Source organism: Chelonia mydas, chromosome 1 (genome assembly GCF_015237465.2).
Source record: "Chelonia mydas isolate rCheMyd1 chromosome 1, rCheMyd1.pri.v2, whole genome shotgun sequence".
Classification (NCBI taxonomy): Eukaryota; Metazoa; Chordata; order Testudines; family Cheloniidae; genus Chelonia; species Chelonia mydas.
The window spans coordinates 121635167-121653837 of NC_057849.1; the positions used below are offsets into that span (position 1 = coordinate 121635167).

The 18671-nt window shown below is 43.7% G+C and overlaps 1 protein-coding gene across 25 annotated transcripts in view; it reads left to right on the top strand.

The window, feature by feature from the left end:
• LOC102936729 (cohesin subunit SA-2) overlaps positions 1 to 18671 on the top strand; it is a 159679-nt gene that overhangs the window by 42702 nt on the left and 98306 nt on the right. For 23 of the 25 annotated variants that reach the window (XR_006287816.1, XR_006287817.1, XR_006287818.1 and 20 more), the window contains exon 15: positions 13209 to 13316. The exons of the other annotated variants lie outside the window; for them this stretch is intronic. Coding sequence is in view for 17 of the 23 variants with exons in the window: in XM_043537724.1 (XP_043393659.1) it covers positions 13209 to 13316 (108 nt within the window). In the remaining 6 variants the exon portion in view is untranslated. The remainder of the gene's footprint in view (positions 1 to 13208; positions 13317 to 18671) is intronic. 25 annotated transcript variants of the gene reach the window in all.

Sequence of the window (18671 nt, forward strand, 5' to 3'; positions counted from 1 at the left end):
CCATGGCAGAGGTCCAGCAACCACATACTTGTTGTCTTTGTTTCTTCTCCATCTGTTGCAGAGCCAACAGCGCTCCTAGTCACTCTGAGCCCTGCTGATTTGGTTTAATTATTGGGAAGATGAAGATGGGAGTTGGGGACTGAAATGAATTATCCACAAAGCCAACCAAGAATCTTATCTCTTTTGCTTATAAAATTAGCACAGGACAGTCTAAATATTTTGGGTGAAGAATTGCGCTAAACTCTCTCTGATAAAGTTGCTTTAAGAGACTATATAAAGATGCCTTTCCAGCAGGGGAGACGTTTCAGAAGTGATTACTGTCATTCCAGGAGCAGAGAAGCACTCGCATGTGTGTCTACACTGCAAGTGAAGGTGTGATTGTAGCAAAGGTTGGCATACCCCTGCTAGCCTGGGTAACAGTAGCAGTGTAGATGTGGTGGCATGGGCTCAGCAAGGGCTAACAATCTGAGCCATACCTTTGCTGTGGACCCTGGGTACATACTTGGACACTAGCTTCTGCTGAAGCCCATGTCACCACATGTACACTATTCTTGTTATCCACGCTAGCTAGATTTAAGGTGGCATGAGTATGCCTACTCATGCTACAGTCACACCTTCACTTGCAGTATAGACATAGACCCTTGGTGTCGTACCTAAGATAGCATGGGAAGCATATCTTGGCTCATAGACAGTATCTGGTCTTAAGCACTGCAGCTTAATACATGCAGAAACGCAATAGGTGGGTTTGGGAATTGTGAAATTCCTCAAAATGAGTAATAACAAAAGAGTGACTGTAAATATTAGATTTGTTCAACCGATCTGCTTCCTGTACGTGTTCAGTCACAGTTGCTTGCTTACTTGGCAAAAAAATGTTCACCTCCTTTAGTCAGGCAGTTCCAACTTTTCTGTGGGAGCTGGATTCTGCTCTAGTTTCGTCATCAGCAGAATTGTCAACTAAGTTCTAACTGGACATACTTCTGGTGAGGCCTAAAAAGTCTTTTCAGATACTAGTTTGAATTTTCAGTGCTGCCTGTAACCCCTTTCTGCATAACCTTTAAACTACATAAATTTAGTATAGAATTATTGAGTAAGTTAACAGCAATCCTCACAATGCCCTTTTTAGAGTATAATTTTAACTGGTCACACACTAGTCTATGAGATGAGGTTTTTTACTGCTTCTTTTCTCTACTCTTATGCAGAACCCTCAAGCTGTGCACTTACCTGGCCTGTGTAAATGCACGTTCTTATTATCCTCCTCCCTATTCCTTCATATGTATATATCCATTTTTGCGTATTGTCTTAATTAAATGGTAAGCTCTCTGAGTGAGGGACTTCCTTTGCTGAGTGATACAGCACTTAGCATGATGGGAGCTTGATTGGACCTCTAGGTGCTATCGTAATATAAATGGTGCTACAAAATGTCATGGAATTGCCAGCATTAACGAGGACAGAGCAGTGATACCAAGTGCCTTACATTAGAAATAAGAAGGAAATAAAATGTGAGGAAAAATGTGAGCCACAAAGATTTGGTAGAAGGAAGAAGTGAGAAAACAGCAATTCTGAAAGATATTTGGGAACCCTAGTGGACGGCAAATAGACGTGAGGTTGCAATGCAAGATGTCAGTAAAAAGGGCTTTGGGGCACTCTGTTTCGAGATATAGCGACAAAGGAACAGAATGCCATGCTCCCTCATTATAGTGCTTCAGTGAGAGTGAATTAATGTGCTCACTTCTAGACTCTTCACTGCCAGAAAGAGTAGAGAAAGTTCAGAAAAGAATAACAAAAATGACTGTTGAGGAAATGACTGATTAGGAAAGGTTAGAAGGGGTGTACACAAGTCTACAAGTAGCTGGAGAATGTAAATAACCAGGGGGAAAAATTATTTTGGCTCACACAAATCTGGTTATAATTAGAAATGATGAGACTAAGGCTATGTCTACAGTACAAAGTTAAGTCGACTTAAGTTACGTTAAAAGAAAAGGAGTACTTGTAGCACCTTAGAGACTAACCAATTTATTTGAGCATAACTTTCGTGAGCTACAGCTCACTTCATCAGATGCATTCCTTTGCCTTCAGTCCTTTTGGTACAATGTCCATCTGTTTGCATTGGAAAGGAAGATGAAGTCTGTCTGTATCTGTACCTGTTTTTTCATGAAGTTGATAGATTTCCACTCCATACGGCTAAATGCAGTGCCTTGCATAATGACAGGTTTCAGAGTAGCAGCCGTGTTAGTCTGTATTCGCAAAAAGAAAAGGAGTACTTGTGGCACCTTAGAGACTAACCAATTTATTTGAGCATAAGCTTTCGTAAGCTACAGACTAACACGGCTGCTACTCTGAAACCTGTCATTAAGTTACTTTGACATCCAACCACCACTGTAATTAAACTGCAGTTCCATGTCCCCACTACGCTCCTGGTGTTGGCGGAGCGCATCCACAGTAGCTGCTCTTGCATCGACACAGAGAGCAGTGCACTGTGGGTAGCTATCCCACTGTGCAACTGGCCGCAGGATGATTTGGGAAGGGTTTGCAGTGCCATATGGGGCAGGCACAGCATCTCATGATGCAGGTTTCTCAATCTCAGCATTCCATGGGCATCCTACTAGGTTTCCAGCTGCTTTTCAACTGTCCTGGTAACCTGCGAGCCAGCCATCTGTGTCAGAAAGCATAGAGCCTTTACTGCTCTTTAGTATTGTGCTGTGCATTATGAACACAAAGCTATAAGAGGAGCTCAAGGCGGGGAGGAGAAGGCTATTCACCACCACCCTGACCTCAGCCTCCTCCTTGTAGAGTGGCAGGTCTGCAACTCTGCACCAGAGGCTAATATTTGCCTCCCTTGCCTCCTGCTATGCCTGCTGCAGCTCTTTGATTTTTACATGGCACTGCTATGTGTGTCTATCACAGCCCTTCACCTCCATGCCCTGAGCAAGTTCCTGCTGCTGGAGTGGAGCTGTGACTGCAAAGCCTTCTCTCCCCACAGACCCAGGAGATCCAACAACTCTGGTGTACTCCAGGCAGGAGTGGGTTTGCTGCATGGAGCGGCATGTTCAGCTAGGCAGTTGCTATGTGAGCTCTCCACGCCGAGAAAACTGGAAGAGACTGTGTACCTGGCTGCAGGGCAGTGGAGTTCAAAAGAGTGGCCAGGGTAGGCATTGTGGGACACCTCTTGGAGGCCACTTAGGGCAACGTAAGCAATGCAGTGTCACTACATCACTCTAACTATGTCGCCCTGAGCTCTGTGCCTCTCATTGAAGTGGTTTTATTATGTCAAAGTAGCAGGCGAGTTAAACTGGTGGGAGGAGCATTGCAGTGTATACAACTTCATAGTTAGGTCAACATAAGCTGCCTTGTGTCGACAAAACTGTGTAATGTAGACCCACCGCCCCCATCAGCTGTTTGGTGGGTGCACTGTGCTCCCCATCAGCTGATGAGCGGGGGCGGTGAACAGCTGTGGCTGGTGGGTGATGAGCACCCGCTGTTTTTTCCCTGAGGGCTCCAGCCCCGGAACAGGCATGGAGTCAGCACCCATGACACCATTAACGTAGAGATATGAGAATGCTTTGAGATTTTTTGAAGGAAGAACCAAGCCTGTATACAGTGTAGTGTGGCCTAAGATCACAGAGAAAACTTAAGTTTGGCATCAGGAAAAGCTGCTTATCAGTGAGAACTATTAATACTTTGCATTCTTAATGCCATCTAATTAAAATACCATACTGGCGTAAAAAATTAAGTAATTCTCACTACAGCCCTGTGAAATAGGTGAGTAGTGTTATCCTTATTTTACAGAGGAAAGCTGAGGCTGAGAAGTTAGGCATCTCTGGTTTCACACACAGTCTTTGGCAGGAGCCAGAAATTGGGTAGAGAGATCCTACGCTTGTGCTTTAAAAACATCCCTGCCCTTCCTGTTTCTCTGTTAGACTGTGAAATTGACTCTAACTGAAGTGGTAGAAGCCTCATTATTTAAAGCACTTCAAAATTAGAGCTGGCAAAACTCTAGTAAGTATACCATAGCAAATAATGCCACCTTGGCCAGGAACTGAACTAGATAATTCAGTAAGCTGCCTTGTGTCGACAAAACTGTGTAATGTAGACCCACCGCCCCCATCAGCTGTTTGGTGGGTGCACTGTGCTCCCCATCAGCTGATGAGCGGGGGCGGTGAACAGCTGTGGCTGGTGGGTGATGAGCACCCGTTGTTTTTTTCCCTGAGGGCTCCAGCCCCGGAACACCCATGGAGTCAGCACCCATGACACCATTAACGTAGAGATATGAGAATGCTTTGAGATTTTTTGAAGGAAGAACCAAGCCTGTCCCAAACAATGTAAAAGCGAAAGACCCCTCTCCTCCTTCATGATGGTGATGGTATAAGCTAATCACTCCTTCTGTTATCCCTTATCTCCTGCAGCCATCTTCCTGCCATCATGCACCTCTGCTAACCTCTGGCTTCAAAATGCCTGCCAGCCCTAGTTTCTTCCCCTTCTTGAGACCACTTAAAAAGAGAAAAGAGCTTTCTTTCCTCTCCAGTGTGTGCTCTGGAACTAAAACAAACCCATCCTTTTAGTGCTGAAGCCCTTGCCCTTTAGCACCTCTCTAATATTTGACACCTTCCCTTGTCCTGACAGATCATAGATCTTGGATGAAATCCTGGTCCTGTTTGAAGTCAATGGCAAAACTCCCACTGACTTCAGTGGGGCCAGGATTTCACCTCTTGTTTTGTGTATGCAGATGACACTTTACTGTCATGCCTGTATTGACACCAAGAAGGGAAACATGAAGAAAACACCCCCGCCCCCCCATATCCTCAAAAATCAGTTTAATCTAATCTGGGACCACAAACCCTTAAATGCCTTAATCATGCTTATTGGATAGCGATGCTAAGGGGGAGCATTAAGGTTGTTCATATAACTCTGCATTTCCATTCTTGTTGGGATTTCTTAAGTGCGATGTTTTCTCTGAATTTTCTTAGCATGTAATGTTTGGGTGTGGGATAATTACAACATCCTTGTAAGGTGGGTTTTTTTTTGTTTGGTTGGGTTTGTTTACCCTTATGTTACAGATATTTTAATTCTGCTTAGATGTAGTGGTTTTTTTGTCTTGGAATATAAGTAAATTGCACACAACTGAGATGGTACAGGCAGCCCCTGTTCATTCTTCCCTCTCATGTTGAGAAGGCAGTGGGTCTTCTGCTTCCAAGGTCATCTCATGAAATGTAAAACAAAAGAGAAGACGTGAGATTTCCCAGCTAATGTTTGGCATCCAGAACAAATAGTCTCTTTGCTCTCTCCCTGGTGTACGTATCCCGTCTTCCTTCTTCCTTGCCTGTTCACACTGAAGCGAGATATATCATGGCATTGGTATGTGGAAAGCTGTGCTTATTTTTAGGCATCTAAATACTGGCAGGCACTTCTGGCTTAACCTTTATCTGTCACTTGGCATTTGAAGGGCTGTAAATTTGCCCCAGTAGTATTGCACTACATAAAGTGTTCTTTGAATGTGTGATTATTGGCTTATGTGTACAAAAGAAGGCACCCCTTTTATTGAGGAAATACTTCTAAAATCGCCATTGTAGTAGGTGTAGCTAGGTATTGCCCTCTGTATAGGTAAGTAGTATCTGAACTGGTCAGGTATCTTTCAAGTGGAAACGTTGACATCTTACAGTAAGCAACTGCTGAGCACTGTGTGAAAGACAAGAGAACAGATGCACATTCAGATCTTCTGTCTGCTTAATTAATGGATTTTTTAAAAAAGAATGTTATGCCCGTCTGGCAGCTCATATCAGGTAGAGGTGGCTCATTTTTCCCTGCTGCACTCCTGTGCCACCAGAGAGCGTTCTGTAAAAGGAGCTGAGGTCACACCTTACCTAACACTTCCCTAATGAAGGGAAAACTGAGTAAAGGTAAAATACCTGGGGTGAAATTCTGGTCCCTTTGAAGAAAGTGACAAAACTGGATTTCACCCCATTTTTAGCCTTTCCCTCCCATGGCTAGAAATAGTTTGTATGAAATCTTGTAACTTGTCCCCAGAGAGGCTTTTTATAACTATAGACATGTTGCCAAGCACTTCACCTATCAAAGGGGTTAAGAAAAAGAAAGACTTGTTGCAGTGAATGTAATACCTGTCCCTCTCTGTCACCTTGCAATATAGTGAAGAGAGAGAACTAATGTAAAGAACAAGAAATAGCCCCCTATCTCAAACATTGCACGTCTCTGGCCAAAGGTGTCCCAGACTACAACACCTTCACGTAGAACTGCCATTTCAGTTTGATCCCAGCTTTTAAAAAGAGGGTGAGAGAGAGTTGCAAATAGGTAGAGAATTTGCATTGGACAGCTTCCTAGAAAAGAAGTCCTTGTGGCACCTTAGAGACTAACGCCTGGTCTACACTACGAGTTTGTCTGATTTAGCAGCGTTAAATCGAATTATCCCTGCACCCGTCCACACAACAAAGCCATTTTTTTCGACATAAAGGGCTCTTAAAACCGATTTCTGTACTCCTCCCCAACGAGGGGATTAGCGCTGAAATCGACATCGCTGTTTCGAATTAGGGTTAGTGTGGACTCAATTCTAAGGTATTGGCCTCCGGGAGCTATCCCACAGTGCACCATTGTGACCACTCTGGACAGCACTCTGAACTCGGATGCACTGGCCAGGTGTACAGGAAAAGTCCCGGGAACTTTTGAATCTCATTTCCTGTTTAGCCAGGCGAGCTCATCAGCACAGGTGACCATGCAGTCCCAGAATCGAAAAAGAGCTCCAGCATGGACCTAATGGGAGGTACTGGATTAGATCGCTGTATGGGGAGAGGAATCTCTGCTATCAGAACTATGTTCCAAAAGACAAAATGCTAAAACATTTCAAAAAATCTCCGAGGCCATGAGGGACAGAGGCTACAGCAGGGACGCAGTACAGTGCCATGTGAAACTTAAGGAGCTCAGACAAGCGTACCAGAAAACCAAAGAATCGAACGGACGCTCCGGGACAGAGCCCCAGACATGCCGCTTCTCAGTCATGCTGAGCTGCATGCAATTCTAGGGTGGGCTGCCACCACTACCCCACCCCTGTCTGTGGTCTCCGATGATGGGGTACTCTCCGCCATACCTGAGGATTTTGTGGACGGGGAAGATGAGGAGGAGGAGCTTGAGGAGAGCACACAGCACACCGTTCTCCCTGACAGCCAGGATCTTTTTCTCACCCTGACTGAAATACCCTCCCAACCCACCAAGCTGGAGAAGGGACCTCTGGTGAGTGTACCTTTTAAAATATAATACATGTTATAAAAACAAGCGTTTTTTAATGATTAAGTAGCTCTGAGGACTTGGAATGCATTCGTGGCCAGTACAGCTACTGGAAAAGTCTGTTAATGTGTCTGGGGATGGAGCGGAAATCCTCCAGGGACATCTCCATGAAGCTCTCCTGGAGGTATTCTAAAAGCCTTTGCAGAAGGTTTCTGGGGAGAGCAGCCTTATTCCGTCCTCCATGGTAGGACACTTTACCACGCCATGCTAGTAGCAAGTAATCTGGTATCATTGCATGACAAAGCCTGGCAGTGTATGGTCCCGGTGTTTGCTGGCATTCAAGCAACATCCGTTGTTCTTCTCTCTGCGTTATTCTCAGGAGAGTGATATCATTCACGGTAACCTGGTTGAAATAGGGGAATTTAATTAAGGGGACATTCAAAAGTGGCCGTTCCTACTGGGCTGTTTGCCTGTGGCTAAAAAGAAATCCTCCCCGCAGTTAGCCACACGGGGGGCATTGGCGCTGAGCTGTTCGCGTTTGGCTAGCAGGGATCTTCCCTGCTACCAGCCACGAGGTGGGGTGAAGGGTAAAGCAATCATCCCAGAGAGTTGGATGGGGGGTGGGTTTACTTTGATTTCTGCTGCTGCACGTTAACAAGAAAACCGCAGCACTAAATGGCCAACTCAACGTGCTTTGCTTGGTATGGGAGACGAGGGCGCTGCTGTTAGGAAGGGTGCAGAAGCTGAAAGACTATGGCTTACCATGGCTGCCTGCAAGCCGAATTCTGTTGCCCAGCACTGTGTGTGTGATCTCTAACACCAAAGCTTCAGGCACTCAATATAAGATGCAAAATACGACCTTGTACCAAAATCACATGTGCTATGTAATGTGAATAGTGTGTTCACCGTGAAAGAGTATAGCCATTGTTCTGTAAAATGTATCTTTTAAAATACATCACTCCCTTTTTTCCTCCAGCAGCTGCAAATGTTTCAAGCCTCCCTCCTCCATCCCCAAGGCTATCTCAGATCAGGCAGCAAAAAAAACGCACGCACAATGAAATGTTCTCTAAGCTCAGGCAGTCATCTGGCACTGACAGAGCTCAGCAGAATGTGTGGAGGGACACAATAGCAGAGTACAGGAAAGTGGCCGATGAACGTGAGGAGGGATGGCAGCAGGAAGATCAGAGAAGGCATGATGCAACGCTGGGGCTACTGCGGGATCAAACGGACATGCTCTGGCGTCTGGTGGAGGTTCATGAACGGCAGCAGGATCACAGACTGTCGCTGCAGCCCCTGTTTAACTGCCTTCCCTCCTCCCCAAGTTCCATAGCCTCCTCACCTGGACACCCAAGAACGCCGGGGTGGCGGGGGGAGGCTGCGGGCACCCAACAACTCCACACCAGTGGACAGCCCAAGCAACAGAAGGCTGTCATTCAACAGGTTTTGAAGTGGCCTTTTCCTTCCCTCCTCCCACACCCCACCCAGGCTACCTTGTGAGTTATCTCCCTATTTTTATAATCAATTAATAAAGAATACATGTTTTTTAAACGATAGTGACTTTATTTCCTTTGCAAGCAAGCTGTGATCGAAGGGGGGAGGGCGGGTGGCTTACAGGGAATTTAGAGGCAACCAAGATGATTAGATGATTTAGTCGGGGATTGGTCCTGCTTTGAGCAAGGGGTTGGACTAGATGACCTCCTGAGGTCCCTTCCAACCCTGATATTCTATGATTCAAGGGGGCGGGTTTTCATCAAGGAGAAACAAACAGAAGTGTCACACAGTACCCTGGCCAGTCATGAAACTGGTTTTCAAAGCTTCTCTGATGCGCAGTGCTTCCTGCTGTGCTCTTCTAACCACCCTGGTGTCTGGCTGCACGTATTCAGCGACCAGGCAATTTGCCTCAACCTCCCACACCGCCATAAACGTCTCCCCCTTACTCTCACTGAGATTGTGGAGCACACAGCAAACAGCAATAACAATGGGAATATTGGTTTAGCTGAGATCTGAGCAAGTCAGTAAACTGCGCCAGCGACCCTTTAAACGTCCAAATGCGCACTCTAACAACATTCTGCACTTGCTCAGCCTACAGTTGAACAACTCCTTACTACTGTCCAGGGTGTCTGTGTATGATTTCATGAGCCAGGGCATTAAGGGGTAGGCTTGGTCCCCAGGGAAAATTATAGGCATTTCAACATCCCCAACAGTTATTTTCTGGTCTGGGAAGTAAATCCCTTCCTGCAGCTGTTTAAACAGACCAGAGTTCCTGAAGACGCGAGCGTCATGAACCTTTCCCGGCCATCCCACATTGATGTTGGTGAAACATCCCTTGTAATCCACCAGTGCTTGCAGCACCATTGAAAAGTACCCCTTGCGATTTATGTACTGGCTGCCCTGGTGGTCCGGTCCCAAGATAGGGATATGTGTTCTGAGTATAGCCCCACCACAGTTAGGGAATCCCATTGCAGCAAAGCCATCTAGTATGACCTGCACATTTCCCAGAGTCACTATGTTTGATAGCAGCAGCTCAATGATTGCATTGGCTACTTGCATCACAGCAACCCCCATGGTAGATTTGCCCACTCCAAATTGATTCCCGACTGACCTGTAGTTGTCTGGCGTTGCAAGCTTCCACAGGGCTGTTGCCACTCGTGAACTGTGAGGGCTGCTCTCATCTTGGTATTCTGGCACTTCAGGGCAGGGGAAAGCAAGTCACAAAGTTCCATGAAAGTGCCCTTACGCATGCGAAAGTTTCGGAGCCACTGGGAATCATCCCAAACCTGCAACACTATGCGGTCCCACCAGTCTGTGTTTGTTTCCCGGACCCAGAATTGGCGTTCCATGGCATGAACCTGTCCTAGTAACACCATGATCTCCAAATTGCCGGGGACCGCGGTTTTAGAGAAATCTGTGTTCATGTCCTCATCACCACACTGCCGTCGCCTCCTTGCCTGGTTTTTCAGGTGCTGGTTCTGCATATACTGCTGAATAATGTGCGAGGTGTTTACAATGGTCATAACTGCTGCGGTGAGGTGAATGGACTCCATGCTTGCTGTGCTATGGCATCTGCTCGGGCAATCCAGGGAAAAGGGCTCAAAATGATTTTCTGCTGTTGCTTTCATGGAGGGAGGGAAGGTTGACTGATGACATTTACCCATAACCACCTGCGACAAATTTTTGGCTCCATCAGGGTTTGGGAGCTCAGCCCAGAATGCCAATGGTCAGCGGGAACTGTGGGATAGCTATCCACAGTACACCGCTCGGCATGTCGACGCTTGCCACGGTACTGTGGACGCACACCGCCGAATTAATGTGCTTAGTATGGACGCATGCACACTACTTTATATAATCTGTTCCCAAAAATCAACTTCTGTAAAATCGGAGTATTTTCATAGTGTAGACATGGCCTAACAAATAGTCTCTAAGGTGCCACAAGTACTCCTCGTGGTTTTTGCTGATACAGACTAACATGGCTACCACTCTGAAACCTAGAAAAGAAGTGTTTATAGAGGACTTATGCTGTATTGATATTACAGTGAATAAAAATTATATTAAACAGTTGGCTTATTTCACTCAGTTCTCCATACTTTTACTGATACAAAGCTGGTTGGGCAACTCTTACTTCTGTAAGTGCTATTTGGTATGGTCATTTGACACCACTCAACATGATTATGGGATGTAAAAGTAAATAGAAGGTGAATACCACTCAACTACATCAGCCCTTGTAATTAAAATTTTAATCCAGGCTTCACAGGATACATAGCTGGATGCTCATATACTGTACAGAACTCCACACAGGAGCTGCTTGAATCATATTTGTATGTAGTAATTTTAAATGTTTCAAATCAAAATCACTGAGTAACTTATCCATAAATATATTTTTTCACTATTTCACCAGTCCTAAAGATGGCTGAATAATAATGTAATAGAGAACTGGAACCATAAACTCACTGAACATTAAATCCCACCAAAAGAGGGTAGATCCATCCCCATCATCGTATCCACTCATTATACTCCACACGTGAACATAGCCATTATATGGACAACATACCCCCATATCTCAATGTCTGTACTTTGACCGGTTAAACTTTTACCCCCCAATTGGGGAGATTGCAGATTATGTATTCCTTACGCCACCCATTCCTAAACCGAATTTCGCACCCTTTGATAATCTGTACCTTATTCCCTGATAACCAGAAACTTCTATGCCTAAACTCTGTACCGTTTTCTTTTTTACTTCAACATTATCTTAATAAAATTTATTTGCCATCCCCTCTGTGTCACCTTCCCCTCCCACACGTGGCATGGCATTTATTTAGTATATAATTACTATTAGACCAGTTCCAGTCAATATTTACTTGGCATATCATCATCATTTTCACTATAAAGACCTGTTTACTGTGCCAGTGATCATTATAAGCAAGTTTACTGAGTGCAACCTAGCAGGAGAGAGAACTTTCATTAAAAATAGCAGGGAACTTTTCAGCAAAAATAAGCAAATAGTGCACAGGGAAATAAACCATAATGATCAACTTATGACTTTTGAGACCTTGTTGGCTCACAGAAGTGAAAAGCCAACAGACAGCATGCCCTCTGTTCAAGTACCCTGGGGCTTCCAACGCACTACTCTCCTACTGTTTTAAACCACAGCCAATGTTTGTAGATTAGTTTAAGAGCTGCTCTGTCTTTTTTATGTGTTATAATCTCCCACAAACCTTCACCCAGTGTTAGTTCAAGTAGTTGTCAGTGAGACACCTCTGCTTAATATTTAACTGCTGGGAACTAGGATTTGAGGGTGCTAGAGGCATTGTATTTTTAAATTTGGGACTTGTCAAAATGCTAAGAGGCAAGACAGTGCTGGTGACGAAAGAGCTGGTAGCCATTATAGAAGAGGAGCAATGTGCGACTAGGATGTCGGTTCTGGCAGCTGCAAAATTGAGAGCCTTGTTTTTAGAAGTTGTAGTAGGCCACATATATAGAGAGCTGTGCATTAAAAGATGTAACCTCTTGGGGCTGATAGCAGTACTATTTAATAAATAAATAAAATAAAAACCCCTACAAGTATAATCTCTACCCCATCATAGTTAGCTCACCTTTCCCCTCCCATACTATCCCAGAAGTAGAAGGGTCTCATTGCTCTTTGTTCTGTTGACAGTGTTATCCAATGGCATGCAAGCAGGAGTAGGAACCTGGAATTTCTAAATGATCATCTCAGCTTTGATCTTGACTCCATCTATAGCCTTGTACAAGTCACTCAACCTTCTCTGCTTCAATTTTCTTCTCTGTAAAATGGAGATAATACTTTCTGACCTCACGGGGTGTGTGTTGGAGGATTGATTAACATTTACATGGTGCTCTGAAGGTGTAAAGGGCTATGTAAATGAGAAATGTATACTTATTGCAAAAACTGTGACTTTTAGGTTTTTCAATAAATAGTTCTGGTCTTTGGCATGCTGGTCAGCTTCCTATTGAGCATGCTTCTGCTGTGATTTTTAAAATGGGCTTCTACATAGGCTCATTGGAATTGAATATCGGTTTTAACCTCTTGATTAAATAGCTTTAAACAATTTTATTTAGAAAAATACAGGATATTTGATCTGTATTATAATTTTCTGTGGCAAACAATCCAAGATTAAAAATACTGTGTTATGACTTTCCTTTTTTGTAACTAATTTTGGGTTTTATTTTTTTTTTGCCTTGAGAACCAAGCAGCCTTAACCATGCTTTTTTATGTGAATGTTTATGCCTGTACAAAGAGCCTAATTCTTCATTCCTTGTATGTTATGTAGACACTTCCATCTCTACAAGGCGAGTACAAAAATGCTACTGCTCTGGTTAGGTAGCATATCAAGATTCAATTTGCAGAGGTGCAACTGACTATATGAACTGCAAGGCAGTAGAGAATCAGGTCCCAAGATTAGGATACATATAATTCTTTCTAGTTAAATATGCATAATAACTTGTATTATATCTTTGCATAGAAACTGTGAGGATGCGTTATCATCTGAAGACTGTGAAACCTTATTCCAGTTTGTTTATACCACGCACAGACCTCTAGCAGTAGCAGCCGGGGAATTCCTTTATAAAAGGTATCTCTGCCTGGCTACTTTTTGCATATTCTCATTGTTTCAGAGTGAAAATGGGTTTGTTTAAGAGGGACATTAAACCTCTATCTTTCAATTGGTGGGTTGTCTCTGGTGGATACCAGATGTCCTTTCTTCTGCTGAATAAGTGGAGGGCTGCTATCTGGGGCTAACTGTTTGTTTCACTTCCCAGCCCCAGTACGTTAAACAAGCATGAGAAAGGTACAAGACGATAATAAAGTATAAAACAACTGACTAGTCCACTGGTATTGTATCATGCCAAGGACCATGCAGCCTTCCTTTCTACTTTTTCCCTGTTGCTTTGCTTCCTATGAGCCAGCTGATCACCTGGCATCTGTTGGATTTTTTTGTAGCTGTTTATGATTAATTGCAAAGGTGGCCTCTTCTCCCCTTGAAAGTTGCCTTATACATTGTAAAGTCTTTTGAATAATGAGAGAGCCCACAGATTAAAAAAAATCTCCCAATTTTCAATCAAGTTAATGAAATATACAATCTAACTTCCCAGGAGTAACTTTTGTAAATGGGCCTTTATGACAATGGATGTGGGAAATGAATGGAACTGCCATGCTACAAAGGGAATTAATAAATATTCTGTTTCTACAGCTTGATGAAATTCTGTATTTTGTTTAGCAAAAATTGGTGAAAATACTTTTGGCAAGGCTTTGGAGAGGCAATGTTAAAAAATGACCATGATTATTCGTACTTCTTTGTCCCCTTCATCCGTTGCTGTCCATACCCACCCAGCAAAATTATATAAGGCCTAGGATTTGTGGATCCAGGCCCAAAATAAAGAAAAAAGAAAAATCCCTTCTCTGATGTGTCCCTCGTCATACCTCCTAGCCCTACGCTGCTTTGTTTTGTAGGTTCCCAACTCTCTGGGCTAATGTTGTCATAAATCAGTGATATATTCCCAGAAAAATGCCACTCTTAGCTATTCGTGGTGCTGTCTTGATAAACTTGGGGCCTGTAGCATCAGCATCTCATTAATATTCCACTGGAATCCAAGCAAATAACTGACTGGGTCAGTGTGAAATGAACTGCTGATCTTTATACTGTTATCAGTGCACAAGGATCTACATCACATAAACCACCACCCACATGGCACTAGTTGACAACTTTGTTGGCAGGTTTGGCAGAAAAAGAACAGGCTTAAATCTATACCGAGGTTAACCTGCCCTCATGCTACTAGTGGCCTCTCCACTTCAGGTTTGAGGAACATAGGCAGGGAGTGTGGTAAACATTTCACTGCTGCATCCCATGCTTTACCTGTGTCTGTGGATAGACTTCCTTGACCACCTCTTCTTGGCACTGGCCAAGATGGCTGTCCATCAGTCCAGGAGGAGGAATCTCAATGGGAGAGACATCATAGAATACTCAAGGAGCTGACTGAGGAGATATCTGAGCCATTAATGATTATCTTTGGAAAGTCATGGAAAACTGGGAGAAATTCCAGAGGACTGGAAAAGGGCAAATGTAGTGCCAATCTGTAAAAAGGGAAATAAGGACAGCCTGGGGAATTACAGACCAGTCAACTTAACTTCAGTACCCAGAAAGATAATGGAGCAAATAATTAAGCAATCAGTTTGCAGATACCTAGACGATAATAAGGTGATAAGTAACAGTCAGCATGGATTTGTCAAGAGCAAATCAAACAAACCTAATAGCTTTCTTTGACAGGGGTTACTTGAAACTGTGAGGGAAGCAGCAGATGGTATATCTTGATATTAGTAAGGCTTTTGATACTGTCTTGCATGACTTCCTGATAAACTCAGGAAATACAACCTAGATAGCTACTATAACGTGGGTCAATGACTGGTTAGAAAACTGTTTCCAGAGAGTAGTTATCAGTGATTCACAGTCAAGATGGAAGGGCATATCCAGTGGGGTCCCACAGGGATCAGTTCTGGGTCCAGTTCTATTCAATATCTTCATCAATGATTTAGATCAGTGGTTCTCAGCCAGGAGTACATGTACCCCTTGGGGTATTCAAAGGTCTTCCAGGGGGTACATCAACTCATCTAGATATTTGCCTAGTTTTACAATAGGCTACATAAAAAGCACTAGCGAAGTCAGTACAAACTAAAATTTCATACAGACAATGACTTGTTTATACTGACCTATATACTATATACTGAAATGTAAGTACAATATTTATATTTCAATTGATTTATTTTATAATTATATGGTAAAAATAAGAAAGTAAGAAATTTTTCAGTAATAGTGATGTGACACTTTTGTATTTTTATGTCTGATTTTGTAAGCAAGTAATTTTTAAATGAGGTGAAACTTGGGGGGCAGGCAAGACAAATCAGACTCCTGAAAGGGGTACAGCAGTCTGGAAAGGTTGAGAGCCACTGATTTAAATAGTGACATAGAGGGTACATTTTTAAAGTTTGTGGACGATACCAAGTTGGGAGGGGTTGCAAGTGCTTTGGAGGATAGGATTAAAATTTAAAATGATCTGGGCAAACTGGAGAAATGGTCTGAAGTAAACAGGATGAAATTCAATAAGGACAAATACAAAGTACTCCACTTAGGAAGGTACAATCAGTTGCACACATACAAAATGGGAAATGACTGCCAAGGATGGAGTACTGCGGAAAGGAATCTGAAGATCATAGTGGATCACAAGCTAAACATGAATCACAGTGTAGCATTGTTGCAAAAAAAGCAAACATCATTCTGGGATGTATTAGCAGGAGTGTTATAAGCAAGACACAAGAAGTAATTCTTCTGCTCTACTCCGCGCTGATTAGGCCTTAACTGGAGTATTGTGTCCAGTTCTGGGTTCCACATTCAGGAAAGATGTGGACAAATTGGAGAAAGTCCAGAGAAGAGCAACAAAAATGGTTTAGAAAACACGACCTATGATGGGAGATCGAAAAAATTGGGTTTATTTCATCTGGAGAAGAGAAGACTGAGAGGGGACATGATAGTTTTCAAGTACATAAAGGATTATTATAAGAAGGAGGGAGAAAAATTGATCTCCTTGTCCTCTAAGGATAGGACAAGAAGCAATGGGCTTGAATTGCAGCAAGGGTGGTTTAGGTTGGACATTAGGAAAAACTTCCTGTCAGGGTAGGTAAGTACTGGAATAAATTGCCTAGGGAGGTTGTGGAATATCCATCATTGAAGATTTTTAAGAGCAGGTTAGATAGACAACTGTCAGGGATGGTCTAGACAATACTTAGCCCTGCCATGAGTGCAGGGGACTGGACTAGATGACCTTGCGAAGTCGCTTTCAATCCTGTGATTCTGTGATTCTTTGTTATTTGGGGACCTTTTTCCATTCCCTTGCCCATGCACACATTGGGGCAGAGTTTATCTGAGTGGTTCTCATGTCTCTTTAGACAGGAGAGCCACTGTTTGGTTCATTGTGCACTGTTTGGGATTCTCTGCTGGGTGTCTCCTTTTGGTTTCCTTATTTTGTCCCTATAACCCTCCCGTTCTTGTTTGTCATTTTTTGTCCCCAGTGCTTAGGTCAGGTCTGCACTAGAAAGTTGTCGGTGTAGTGGTGTTGGTTGGTGGTGTGATGAATTTTCATTATTTTTGGGGGCTTGTGGGGGCAACATTTTTATACTGGCAAAGGTCCTTTTACAGATTCAGTCTCACTGGCAAAAAAGTGCTTTTGCTGGTAATAAGCTGTTTCTGTGCTCTGCTGGTATAGTTATGCTGGCAAACATTTCCTAGTGTAGAATCGACCTTAATTAAATCCTAGTCCTATGGCTCCTCCTTCAGCTGAGGGTCACCCATTCATTATTTCCATTGGATGGCTGCCTTTAAATAGGATTTAAATAGGCTAGTCCCTTTCATGAGCAATAAGTTCACACTAAAATTTTTTTTGGAGTGGAGGGAGAAAGTGGAAATTGCAAAGAAATATCATGATATGCCTTGTACGTCAGGCAATGGAGGGAGAGTACTTCTTCCAGTGTATGTTCCAAGTTGTATAAAACACGTATCGCAAGAGCATGATCCTATGCTTTCGCCAACATCATGTCTGTCTTATGAGAGGTTTGACCGGGTGCTGGGTACTGCACCCAGTTCAGATCCAACTGTGGTGCACAGTAACCTGGTCAGGTGCGATGGTGCCCAGCTGGCCCCAAAATCCAGCCTGAGGACTGAGGGAGCCACCAGTAGGCACTGAGTGAGGATGATGAAATCACTATGTTGCTGAAACTGGTCCAGGAGCGGGCTTTGGAAAAGGATCAGCAGAAAATTCTGGGTCCATGCTCAGAGGAGCTGTTTGATGTACCCCTCCAAGGAACAGCCCACTGCCGAGCCTGCAGCAGACACGGAAGGGGCATAAGTCGCCCGAGCCTGGTAAGTTTTGGATCATGTTCCTGTGACTACGTTTTCTGCTCTGTAATCGCTCAATGGTCTATGGAGCCGTCTACTGTGAACTCTGTGTATGTGATTGGGGAAATCTGTTCATTTCCAAATCTAGTCCATTTCAGTTAGAGGCAACTCATGCGAGTTGATAGGTGACAAAAGCATTTCTCCCAAGAACGACTAGAATTAGAATTTTTATCCAAAAATGTGCTGGGGGCAGGGAAGAGGCTGGTTGTGGAGTTCTGCATCTTTGCATGCAGCCATAACACAGCGCAAGCATATGAAAACTAATGCAGTATCCTGTTGATTCTCTCATGAATTCTGACTCAATCCCGGGTGTGGGTAGTTGCAGACGTTTCCTGAAGCAGGAGCTCCACATTTTGGGGAAGAACGTATTTTCCAGGGCTCAGTAGCTGACTAGCCCACTCCATCAATAGATGTGTGTTCAGTCACTGTACGATTGAATACTGTGGCTGAATACACTGCAGGTTTCCCACCAGCAGCTTGGGTTATGTCCTCCAAAGTGTGGAAAGCCTGAAATGGTAGAAAAAGCTTTTTGTAACAAGGCCACTGACCAACCCTTCCCCTCATGCCAAACCCAAGTAGTTATGTAATTTTTGTAAAACAAAAACAGCTGGAATTTTTCATTTATCATTGTCTCTGCACTACTTTAGCTGGGATTAACCAGGCTTTGTCCAGGGAGATTCTGTGGACTGAGGAATCACTCTCACAATATGTTGCAGTTCATTTTTTAAATGTAACATTTTATGTCCTTGAAATTCCACAAGAATTATTTCTGCGCTCCTCCACTGAGCTATGTGAGACAGTAACCCTCTGTTTCTTGACCTGTTGCAGGCCCCTCGACCTCTGCCGGCTGCTGTACCTCCACAACTCGACCTTATTGCAGTAAGCTTGGCCCAGCGTACCTTCGCGGAAGTGGTTCCATGATGAAGTCATGGTTGAAGTTCTTGAGAGGACCAACAAACAAGTCCAGTACCAGAAGCAGAGGGA